The 13068-nt window shown below is 35.1% G+C and overlaps 1 protein-coding gene across 2 annotated transcripts; it reads right to left on the minus strand.

Moving 5' to 3' along the window:
* Positions 1-204: 204 nt before the first annotated feature.
* slc25a38b (solute carrier family 25 member 38b) lies at positions 205-11206 on the minus strand. 2 transcript variants are annotated; one of them, XM_051113320.1, is made up of 10 exons: positions 10998-11206; positions 10539-10620; positions 10259-10386; positions 8744-8827; positions 6688-6812; positions 5340-5424; positions 3937-4116; positions 3669-3837; positions 3418-3584; positions 205-1537 (listed from the first exon to the last, which is right to left on the minus strand). In XM_051113320.1, the coding sequence occupies exons 4-10, from the start codon at positions 8792-8794 to the stop codon at positions 1415-1417; spliced, it is 900 nt and encodes a 299-aa protein (XP_050969277.1). In that variant the 5' UTR covers positions 8795-8827; positions 10259-10386; positions 10539-10620; positions 10998-11206; the 3' UTR covers positions 205-1414. The 2 variants fall into 2 exon arrangements, with proteins under 2 accessions (XP_050969277.1, XP_050969278.1); XM_051113321.1 differs by lacking the exon at positions 8744-8827 and having other exon boundaries at positions 10998-11204.
* Between the last annotated feature and the right edge of the window lie 1862 nt (positions 11207-13068).

Consider the following 13068-nt stretch of genomic DNA (forward strand, 5'->3'; position numbering starts at 1 on the left):
TAACAATAAATGTTTCTTGAACAGCAAACCAGAATATTAGAATGATTTCAGAAGGAAATTCAGCTATGAAATCACAGAAATAAATTACATCGTAAAATATAATCAAACAGAATTTTGCTGCATTTAGATCAAATAAATGCAGGCCTGGTGAGCAGAAGAGAAAAAAACACATTAAAAATCCTACTGCTTGAATACTTTGACTGGTATATATATATATATATATATATATATATATATATATGTGCCAGGAATGAAAATAACGTCACAATGCCAAAAATCGTAATGGTTCTCATGGGCTTCATTTTATCTACAAATTCTAAAGGGTCAAGAACCACATGTTTTTGTCAGACTTCTGTTTTTTGTAACATTACACTGTTGTGCTCACACCAAGCATCACCGATAGCGTCTTACAGCGGTTTTACACAAAACGTCAATACGACAAAATGTCAGTCAAAATGATCCGGCAACACGTTTGCAAACACGATAAATTAAGTATTGTAATTTCTCAGTGATACGTTCCACTTCAAACATTATTTTCTCAGAAACGATTACAACACTTGTTCTCCCCTGTTTCTTTAATAAATATTACGTTTCTCCAGGTCTAAATCAAAGTCTCATTCAATCCAAATCCTGGCTTTGTCTGTGCCTAGGAGTGAGTGTTCAAGAAAATAAGAAAACCCAGTGTACTGGAATGCACTGAAAAATACGTCCAGTCATACAGCACAGGAAATCAGTAGAACGGCACAAATCACCGCATAAAGACGCGCAATTATAGTCGGAACGGAGCATGTTGGTGAGACAGTCATGTGTTGTCAGCCCTAGAGTAATTCGGTCTGATTGTCGGAGCACTGGAGTATTATGTCAACATGTCTCTTGGACACCCACTAAGCCTCATCTTTGACTAAACAGGATTTAACTCAGAGGACTAGGCTTAAGAACTATCTTAGACACTGGAGTCCACTGAATTGTGTGTTTATGAAAACCCTGCAAAGGTGGGTGAGACATGTGGTATCGACGGTTAGTTGCCAAAAGGGGGATTTTCTTCCTGTGAAAGGAGTGTTTCTTGTGAGCTGACGGCACATGATTCAGCAGTCTCTCATTGGTATTCCTCAGTACGTATCGCTCTCTCAATATGCAGGCGTCGACAAGGCAGACAAACTCACAATGTGGCAATTTAGGAATGTCACTGTCAGAGGTGTCACGGGGTAACGACTCACTGCACCTGAAAACACTAACACAAACAGACACTCTCACACGCAAACCCGCTATTACCGGTACCTCAGCCAACACCAGCTGCTTTTGTTTTTAATCAAGCCTTCAAGGATAACAGAATGCCATATTTTCACCAAAAGCACACGCTCCTGCAACGGACACACACAGAATGAAGTCCACACATAAAGTGCGTTGGGTGTCTTTAGGACTTCAGGCCCATGCGTGCCATCAGCTGCTCGTACACAGTCCAGGCCATGGCAGCCATAAGGGTTCTCCTCAGAGAACGAGGAACTGCTCCTCGAAAGAACCCGCTCAAGCCATGCTTCTAAAATTGGAGAGACAGAAAAAAAGAATTAAAATTATGTAACTGAGTTTAATCTACTAACGAAAATGTGATTTAAGAATCTTAAACACAGTATGAAGTTTACACATAAGGTACACAAAGTGTGCTTAAAAACAGATTTTTACAAAATACAAAACATTCAGAAACATTTGACTTCTGTAATGTGACAGTGAAGTTTGAAACTGAAAATTTAGACGAAAATGACGTTGGGTTTATCTTTGAGCATTTGACTAGATAATGAAAAGTGGAAACATGAAAGAATATGATATTATGAGTTATCTTTCAGTTACATCCACAGAAGTCACTCTAGATACACTACCAGGCAAAAGTCTGCATTTATTTGATCCAAAGTACAGCAAAAACAGTTAAAATTTGAAATAACTGTTTTCTATTTAAATATATTTTAAAATGTAATTTATTCCTGTGATCAAAGCTACATTTTCAGTATCATTCCTCCAGTCTCCAGTGTCACATGATCCTTCAAAAATCATTGTAATATGCTAATTTATGATCAATGTTGGAAACAACTGTGCTGCTTAATATTTTTTGTAACCTGTGATACTTTTTTTTTCCAGGAAGGATCATGTGACAAAATGAAGACTGGAGTAATGATGCTAAAAATTCAGCTTTCCATCACAGGAATAAATTATATTTTAAATTATATTAAAATTTTATTATTATTATCAACATTTAAAACAATTGAGTACATTTTTTTCAGGACCCAAAGATCAGCATTTATCTGAAATTAAAAGCTTTTGTAACTTTATACCTCATAAAAGCTTGGATAATTTTTTGGGGTTTTTTTGGACATTCATAATGTTACGAAAGATTTCTATTTCAGATAAATGCTGTTCTTCTGAACTTTCTATTCATCAAACAAAACTGACAAAAATTCTACTCAGCTGTTTTCAACACAATGATCATAATAACAATAAAATTTTTTTTTTTAACAGCAAATCAGAATATTAGAATGATTTCTGAAGGATCATGTGACTGGAGTAATGATGCTAAAAATTCAGCTTTGAAATCAAAGGAATAAATAAAATAAATAAATAAATAATTAAATAAATTAAAATATATTAAAATAGAAAACTGTTATTTTAAAAAGTAGAAATATTTGACTGTTTTTGCTGTACTTTGGATCAAATAAATGCAGCCTTGGTAAGCAGAAGAGACTTCTTTAAAAAAAAAAAGCATTAAAAATCTTATGGTTCAAAAACGTTTGACTGGTAGCGTAAAGAGAATTTTGAGCAAAGATTTATGACATACATTTTCTGCACAATATGCACAAGGCTAGAAACATTTATAAATAAATACCGTACACTACTGTTCAACAGATCACGTTTTTTATGCTCACAAACGCTACATTTATTTTATCAAAAATACAGTAAAATCAGTAATATTGTGAAATAATATTACAGTTTAAAATAATTGTTTTCTATTTGAATGCAGTTTTAAATGTAATTTATTCCTGTGATAGAAAGCTGAATTTTCAGCATCATTATTCCAGGCTTTAGTGTCACATGATCCTTCAGAAATCATTCTAATAATCTGATTTGCTGCTTAAATACCTTTTTTTATTATCAATGTTAAAAATGGTTTAAAACATTTTTTTTGTGGAAACTGTGATACTTCACATACTTTCAGGTTTCTTTGATGAATAAAGCCTTTTAAATTAATTTAATGCATCCTTCCTGAATAAAAGTATTAACTACTTTCAGAAAACTGTACTGAGCCCAAACTTTTAAATGGTAGTGTATTTCAGGCAACTGGGTGACTTTTGATTTACATGTACATTTTATATATAAACAGATTTTCATAGATCACTAAAGGTCAACAGATGTTTATCCCATGATGCTTACAGCATAAACGTGGTGTATAGCATCGCTGGTCTTGGGATACAACGCTGGGCTCACTTGCATGTGGGTTTTAATCACATCTGCTGGTTGAGTGGCTAGAGAAGCCAAAATACCAGCCACCACACCACAGCCAAAATTAACCAGTGGGACAAAAGAGGACGAGCTGATTTCTGCGTGAGTGAGAGAGAGTAGACATTATTAAACAATGCTATATCCCCAGATTACATCACAATCATGACTGATCAGAAGCTCACCCTGTGGCAAAGCCTTTTTGGCCTGGCTGTAGAACATGACATAGATGCCAGAGAACGGGGCGTCTCTGAGCAAAGTTGCTGTGAGCCCAGAGTAAAGAGCCCTGGGGCCTTCGTTCTGACACACACTTTTAAGAGCACCAGCCACGCTTATGTAATTGTACCGCCCACTCTGCAATAAAACATGCAACAGTGAATAAACACACAGATACAGTAGAAAACATGTGTTTTCAATGTGCATACAGTGTCAGAGCTCAGTAATAATCCTCACCTCAAAACGAGTCTTAATGACTGTGAAGGGCAGCATGGCCACACCTGCCACACAACGAGCTCCCGCCCCAAGCAAAACCGCCTCCCCAGCGCTTGGAGACCTATCCTGGAAGAAGTGCTGCTTCAGCGAATAAAATGTGCTGAAGTAGATCCCTACACCAGGGATACAGCGCATGAACGACTGTAGGGACAAAGAGAGATAAATAGTGAGACAGATGAACAGTGAAACTATGACATAGAAAAAATAAAAAAATCGTGATGCACTGAAATTTTGGCAACCAGTTCAGTTCAAGCGGCAGCATGGAGATGAACCAATCATCTCTTACTTTTACTACTAGTTGTAGCACAAAATAAACATGTATGAGCATCTGAAGGTATTTTGAAACAAACTACTTACTGAAATGTGTCATGTCTCATGTAATCGTTTAACCAATGTTTCAACCGCAGAAAGACATCAATAAAACAGCATGTAAAAAATATGTAGGGCCCTGTGTAATTAGTTTTACTTTTTTCCCAAACATACTTTTTTTCCCCAAATTCTGTATTTTTCCATTTTAATTTTCTTGGATTCCATTTTTTCTGTTTTAACATTTCTGGACTTTTAAATGATAAAATTTTATAGACTTTTAAAATTTGTAATCAAAACGTATGTCTAATTAAATTGACACTAATGCAATTTAACACTTTATTAGCATTTTAACAAATTACATTTTTTAATTGTAACGTGTAAGAAAAAAAAAACAAAAAAAAAAAAAAACGTAGAGCCCTATGAATTTCGTTTTTAAATTTTTTTCCCAAATTCTGTTTTATTTTAGTTCGAAATTCTGTTTCCTTTTTAATTTTCCTGAATTCTGCTCATTTCCATTTTAACATTTCTGAATTTTTAATGGTTAAATTAATATTTAGTAATCAAAAACCAAAAACTCTATAGTTAACTAAAACAAAATTCCACAGAGAAGAATTTTGCTAAATATATGCACTATATTGCATATTCATTATATTTTTACTTCACCTATGTTTGCTGCAATCTGAAATGATTTTATTACGGTCACCCTTTACATTTTTATATTTAACATCAAATTGGAGTAGAAACATGATTTTTTTTTTAAAGTTGACATAAAAACTCCTTTATGTGCAATTTAAATGTTTGCATCACTAAAAAAAACACAAAAAACAAAAACAAAGCTGTTGTCAAAGAATTTTTACTTTTAATCTACACAATATGTAATAATATTCCTTACAGGACTCATTTTTGTTTGTGCTACATTATATATGCGGTCTACAGTTACAATTAAATGAGGAATTGGACTTATGTTTGAGATCAGAACACTGATGCTGTTGTGAGATCAAACAGTGAGCGGTGACCAAAGGAAATGGACACTTCAGCCAATACACTTGACTCACCGGTGAAACCCCCTTCCACAGGCCAAGCAGTTTCTCTGTGCGGATCACGTTGAAAAAGACCGTAATCATCCCCACTTTAGGAGCTCTGAAAGACGAAGACAGAAATAGAAATGGTCATGACAGACATGGGCAGAGAGAGAAAGAAAGGCGAAAACAGACAGAAGGAGCCAAAAATCTTTCTGTTTAGATGGAATGCTGAGCACATAAGGATGCATAATTTGACATGGGTAACATGTTATTCTCTGCAAAGCTCAAAGAGGCAGACAGTTTAATAACAGAGCACTCCCACACAGCATACAGAGAGGACACAGTTATATAAACACAGCCATATACAATGACATTCAACACGCATCTAGCCAAAATAATACAGGCTAAAACCTCACAGTTGCCGCAACTGTGAGCACACATGAGCACACACTCTTTCGGTGTCTGCCTACCTGCACTTGCATTATCAGTCATGCAAATTAGAAATGCAGGAAATTTAGGAATTAAGTCATTTAAAAATGAAAAGGGCAATAGCGGATTACTTTAAAGGAACACTCCACTATTTTTGAAAATAGGCTCATTTTCCAACTCCCCTAGAGTTAAACAAACGAGTTTTACTGTTTTTGAATCCATTCAGCCGATCTCCAGGTCTGGTGGTAGTACTTTTAGCATAGCTTATCATAGATCATTGAATCGGATTAGACTGTTAGCATCCGTTAGCAGTTTCGATATTTTTCCTATTTAAAACTCGACTCTTCTGTAGTTACATTGCGTACTAAGATGGATGGAATATGAAAAGTTGTGATTTTCTAGACCAATATGGCTAGGAACTATACTCTCATTCCGGCATAATAATTAAAGAAATTTTCTGCCGTACCATGGGTGCAGCAGGCGCAATGATATTACGCTGCCGTCAACTCTGCAACTACACAAACTTAGTGCCGGTCACTTTCAGGTGCTGTGCAATTGTTGGATTTTCAAAAATAGTGTAGTGTTTCTTTAAAAAAAAACTAAGTGTGGAGGGCGAGGATGCTGGGGTAATTTTCATTTTTTGTGAACTATCACTTTAAATGTAAGTCTATGTAATCTGTTTGGTTATCTAATGTTGGTTCCCTTGAAAAGACTAAAATAGATTTAATCTATGACATGCTAAATAGTCTTTTATCAGAAGGATGACAGAAATGATTATGCATATTAACTATGCAGGACATGTTTATTATCTGTCAATCAAGCCCTGAAACTAAGCCCTGACATCTAATACTAGACAAAGATCAGGGCACAAGGACAGCAGCCTAACTGCAGGCTTATGTCTAGACATGGTCAGCGAGGGTCACAGCAGGCATGTCGAATGGTGGTGTCTCACCCTGGGTGCCTGTTGTTTTGCAGGGTCTGCAGTCTGGTCTTCACCAGATCCAACGGCTGGAACAGCAGAGTGGAGCAGGTGCCGCTGAGAGAGCCGCACATGAAGGCCTTCAGGGCAGGATGAGCCTGAGAGAACAAACCCAGAATGACAGAAATTGAGAAAACAAGGACTGAAAGAGGAGTCAAAAGCCAAAGTTTGAGAAGAGTATTAATGGATGGATAAAAAATGAGGGGTGACAGCAGAGGATAAGTCAAACGATTGTGAGATGAACAGAAAGATTAGATGATGAAACTACAGTTTATGAGAATACAATTCAGGCGGCACTTTAAAGGGGTCATATTGAACTGTTCTACCATTTTGTTTTATTTTCCTTTAAGTCCACTTATAATGTTAGTCCACATTTGCTGCACCACAAACAGTCAGTTTAGATCTTGTATGACCACCTTTCACCCCATCTCTGACCCTTTGTACAGTAGGTTGTTTTTGCTACTGTACATTTAAATATGAAATCTGTAATCTCTGAACAAGTAGGACTGGTCATTAACACAGATTTCCAGATATGATTTTTTATTTACAAACATGATTGACGTCTATATGAAAGTAATCTCTCTCTTCTAATCTGGATAATTATACAAGACAACATTTTAAAACAACTCAAACAGTAATAATAACTGTCTAATAACTGCCTAACTTCTACAAATTACAATCTTGTTCATTAAGGAGCACTGAATATTGAATAAGCATTCAAATGACTTCTTCTATGTGGAAAACCTGTACAGAATCATGGAAATTAGTCTAGAATTTAAAATTAGAATTTACAGTTTAACACAAAATATCATGGGATATGACAATTTCTGGAGTAACTGATCAAATGTATGGCTGCGCAAATAAAATCAAATACAACAAAAACTCAAAGGCCAAGGCTTCCAGTAATGCATTACATCTCTTTTTTCCATGTTTTAGGTTAGGGGTAAGTTGCATAAAGGTGTATCTGGGCATATACAGATGTGTTTTAATCACTTACTTTTTCCATGCACTCATTTATTTATTTATTTTTACATTTTGTAGAAAACTCACTGCTGTATGGCTGATTGTGTCTTTCTTAGTTTAGATAATAAATTAAACATTTGATCTAAAAAAAATAATAAATAAACACAAATAAATAATAATAAAAAAACCTATAGTAGTCATTAGTTAACTAGTAGTCACTAGTTAATAGTCATAAAGACATGCTTTATGATTATTAAAAAGTAATTAATCCATTACAAGAAAATCAGAAAAAAAAAAAAAAAAAATTTTGGAAAATAAAATGAATATAAAACAAAATAAAACAGACACAGAAAAAAAAAAAAAAAATAAAATAAAAGATTTCACAGGGCCGAAACAACGAAACAGATGCTAATGTGCTTATGTGATGTCAACAATGACTCCTAAACAAAATTTTTGCAGTTTAGTTTTTATTAACATTCTGGGTGAACTAGGAAGGGAGCTCTGCACTGTGAAAGTTTCATTTCTAAACAGTCGAAAAATTCTGTTTTGCAAGTTATGCCCCCTTTAACAGGCTTGGGTACAAAAACTGTCTTCATTTTCTCAACACAACAGTCACCATTTACTGCAAGAGCACTCGAAATACCACAGTGACCAACACCGACACCGCAGATAAAAGGATATTCTCACGCACTGAATATCCATCCCACATTTGGTGCCCTGCATGGACACCAAACCTTACACGGTGTCATTTGCATGAACATTTATGCAAATGAAAAAAATTACAGGTTGTGTAAGTGTGCATGACCACACACACATGAACACACTTCAAATAGAAAATCGCATCCAACACAGATGCACAACCACACGCTGGCACCGTCAGCATCGTCACACGCACACTGACATGCACATCAAGACTCGAGCGCTGCCGACAGGCTTCTTGCAGCGCTGAGATTCATTTAGAAGCATGAAAACAGCAAGACACGAGTGATGGACAGACGCACACACAACTGTGCAAAAACACACACTAGAGTAAACATACAGTGAGCCACTGACTAATCTGCCCTACCTTTCCCAGGCTGCTGGCAGATTTGGGCTGAGGGTCCTTTTTCTCTTGCATCTCTCTCTCTCTCACTCACTCTTTCTGCTGCCGCTAACAGCACATGACAGAGTAAGCCCCCATCTCTCTCCTCTCAAACACAATGCCCACAAATCTCTCTTTAACCCCCTCCCAACCATTAGCAGGAGATTCAACGGCTTAATCCACAAGCTCCCATGCTTGCCGATCTCAGCACTGGTTTTTTGCACCCCTTATCGCACCTAAACGCACATCTGTGGTTTTAGTCCGCCCGTTTGTGTTCTTCTCCACCGGATCAAGTGCTTTCAGCACAGTGTGAGTCACGCAATTGCCGAAGGCATATGTATATGTGCGTGAGCGCGTGTGGATGTGACAGAGGAAATGTGGGTCATACATTGGATGCATATCCTATTATTCCAACATAGGTTCTTGTTGTTGTGCCGGACTGCACAACAAATAAAAACATTTTTTTTTGGATCTTTAAATGCCTTCTGTGCATAAAATTGGTTTTGTGCTGAGAAAAACGGTGTCATCAAAACATATACACACTCCCTCAGACTTTCATTACAAATAAGAAATTAAAAATAATAAAAAATGATTTTTTTTCTTCACTAGTGACTGACTGAAATGTCAGCCAAATCAATTATTCTGCAGGTGTATCTGGTCATTTAGAGACAATCAGCATTAGATGGTGACTATGAGACATGTGGACGTTTTTGCATTGGTTAAAATATACAGCTTTCTTAATTAAACATGCACATTCACATTACAAATATTTTAATGAATTCTGAATTGATTTTGTGTAGAATAAGTGTTTATTTCATTGGAGCAGCTTGTGCATGTTTCAGGTATCAGTGAATTGCATTAGGGTTTATGTTGATATTATGTAGATTTATATGTTATATCAGTCAATCATTACATTCAAGCTGTTGTTAATGTTTTGCAATTGATCTGCATTGCAGAATTTATAACAATAGCATGATATTGAACTTCTTAACCTGACTGGCTATTAAAAAGTGTGCTGAATTAATTTTAAGGTTATTTCAATATGCTTTTTAATACTCAGTCAGGTTAAGTAGTTAAATGTATATTCTGATATACTGACATTTTGGTTATTCAGCACTTCACATTTGTGACCGTGGACAACAAAACCAGCCAGGTAAATTTGCAGCCAAAAATCATTAGGATATTAAGTAAGGATCATGTCCCATGAAGATATTTTGTAAACTTCCTACCATAAATACTTCAAAACCTAATGTTTATTTAGTTATATTCTACTTAATATTAGTAATATTTAGATTTTTTTTACACCCTCAGATTCCAGATTTTCAAATAGTTGTATCTCAGCCAAATATTGTCCTGTCCTAACAAACATACATCAATGGAAAGATCATTTAAATCTCACTTTCAAAAAAAAAAATTATCCTGTGACTGATTTTGTGGTCCAGGGTCACATTTAACTTCAACAAATCTACATTAAAGCACACAGCCTTAGCACAAACTCACCAGGGCAATCTCCATTGCAGATGGAGAAGATGATGATGAAGCTTGCACAGAGGAAGAGCTCAACTCCCTCCTTTTTATCTCCTCTATGGCCGTTGTGATGCCTGACACGTCAAAACTTTGATTCCAGACTGCATAAGGGAAAATTTATTTAACACCCAACCTGATTAAATAACATTATACAAACCAAGCACACAATAAAGAAAAACTGTATTCTGTGTCGTGTATTAAAGCTTCAAAAAAACAATCTGTCAGACAGATTTAAGTTATATTTAATGTTTACCTGTCTCAAGGACCGAAGAGGAAGAGTGAATGAGGACTTATCTTCATCATGATTCTCGCTCTTTCTGTCACTTTGCACACAGCTGTCAACAGTACATACAGCGAGAACACATTTAGACACAGAAAACCACAATTCAATTTTTAAAATTATACAAATATCACATAAACATGTAGAAATGCGCAGAATACCGCAGAATGAAATGTCAATGAACCACTGAAGCAAAACTTAGTAAAAGCTAGGGCTATTTGCTCTAGCTCAGCATTCTACATTTCAAATATCCTGCAACGGTTAACAACTAATCCTATATTGTTTTCTTCGTAAAATACAAAACTGACAATAAACACCCTGGAAAATATTGGAGATAAGGTGGCGCAACACACGTCAGCTGATTTCTGTCAGTTAGCCGGTCATGCTAACAGTCACCGCTCACTCCATCACAGGCTATAAACTTTAACTTACCTCACATACAGTTGTTCCGTTTTCCCCTGTCTCAAAAGAAAACTGCGTATTTTCGTTTCAAGCAATTTATGTAACGTATACTACCAAATTGGCGGTGAAACAGCAGGCGTACGTTACACAAGAGATCTCAATATCACATTCTTGCGCGGAGAGCGTGAGCAGCGAGTTTGGAGTTACGCTTGCGCGAGAAAGTTGTGCGTTGTTTGCGTAACTCCTACGTACTAGATGCGTAGTCTACAGAACAACGAGCAAGAACCGGTTTTAGCTCGATTATTCCAGCGGTGCCGGTCACACGTGCTTCTGGGAGAGACACTTGATGCCCCCCACTGGAACACTGAGGTAAATGTCTCCCCAAACTCTCAAAGGACTTACTCAACACTGCTCTGGTGCAATCTCTTGTGATAACTTAAGGAACAAACCAGAATTATGCATTCTTTTGAAATTAATGAAAAGTTAAGCCTTGATTAAAAAAAGACTTTGAAATTGCCCTCTGAGACACTGGACTTCATTACTGGTATTTTAAAATATTTAAAGTATTAGTAAGCTTAATATAAATAAAATGATCATTTATTGGGTACTTTTATTTAGGAGGTGGCTGTCATGAACCCTAACCCCTAAATTGTAATGTATGAAAATGATATTGAATTAACTGTTGTATTTTTTTCCATTGTTGTTTTTAAAAGTATCTTTTTGAATCTTTTAAAAAGTGAAGTTCAAAAAAATGTTTTTTTTTTTGTTTTGTTTTTTTGTAAATTATGAAACTTTCTGTAAAAAAAAAAAATGTGTCCTGCATTTTCATGTCACTACCGAAACACTGTATGTTTTAAGTCTATTGGTTGAAACTGATTTATGATCAGGAAATTTTCCTGTCATTCTCTCTCATATCTACATGGTGAGTAGATATCCCCATCATTTTGAGGTAAATGTGTTCAAAATTATGAAAAATCTGTGTTTAACTTTAAGGAACATCACTATCAAACACATTTTTTCTGCAATTAAGCACACTTTTTGGGAGTTATTCCATAACATTTAGTTTTTATATGTGTACAACTGTGCTAGCTGACCATGTGCTGATCAGTATCTTTGAGCTAGGTTCAAAACTATCTAAAATTGTCTCTACCTGAAACCTGTCATCATTGTTTCTGTATAAGGGAACACATAACCCTCATACTTTTTTCCTTTTACAAAGAAAGATTTAATTCAAAATACAACAAATCTCATATATTACACTTGAAATATTGTTCAAAATTAGTTATTGATTTATTTCTGTAATGTTAATAAAATAGCAAAAAAATGTATTTACAATGTAGACGTAAGCAAAATCTTAATAGGTAAATATAACCCTTGTAATTAAATGATATATTACTGTGTTTCGGTAGTGACCAATTTGAAGAGAGGACAAATATTCCAATACTTTCTGAAAATACAATATGAGAATTAACTGCACAGTTACTAGAAATGTGTACCTTTGATATTATACAATTTGCATACATACAATTATTTTGGGGGAAAAAAAACCCACATTTTTTCCAAGACATTTCCAACTCTGACTTTGGACCAATTCTGTAGAAGGCCCATATAATATATCTATAATATAAATTTCATGAATGAGCCTTTCTAGAAATTAAACCTAGAGCATTTAAGTTACCAACACAGATCCTTAACCAATAGATCACTTTATTCATTAAGAAAATATTGTCTATAATGAAATACTGCTGTGTTTGTAAAAATATAAGAGGTAGTGAAGAAGTAGTTCCGTTATAATCAAAAGGAATTAAATAGAAAGAAAAGATTAAAAGAAACAAACAAATAAATACATTTGTTTTCATGAAAGTTTAATCAATTATTATATACGTAATATACACATTATTAAATATTAATTATATGTATATTTTGTGTTGTTTTGTAACTTTGTAGTGCTTATTTTATGTGTTTCACAGGATTTGGACATCTAATAGCACTGCCTTAATTCTGCATAGCACTGTGCTCATTTGTTTGCCTGTATATATGCATCATCAAAACTGACTATACTGAGTCTTGTAGGCCTAACATCACTGTCTTAGTACTTTAT

The sequence above is a fragment of the Labeo rohita genome, chromosome 6, assembly GCF_022985175.1.
Source record: "Labeo rohita strain BAU-BD-2019 chromosome 6, IGBB_LRoh.1.0, whole genome shotgun sequence".
In the NCBI taxonomy this organism is placed as follows: domain Eukaryota; kingdom Metazoa; phylum Chordata; class Actinopteri; order Cypriniformes; family Cyprinidae; genus Labeo; species Labeo rohita.

Coding starts and splice junctions, on each gene's coding strand:
- slc25a38b (XM_051113320.1), bottom strand. CDS start 8,794: ATGCAAGAGAAAAAGGACCCTCAGCCCAAATCTGCCAGCAGCCTGGGA. Junction 6,813..8,743: donor CTGCCAGCAGCCTGGGAAAG/GTAGGGCAGATT, acceptor TTGTTCTCTCAG/GCTCATCCTGCCCTGAAGGC. Junction 4,117..5,339: donor TGTGGAAGGGGGTTTCACCG/GTGAGTCAAGTG, acceptor TTGTCCCTACAG/TCGTTCATGCGCTGTATCCC.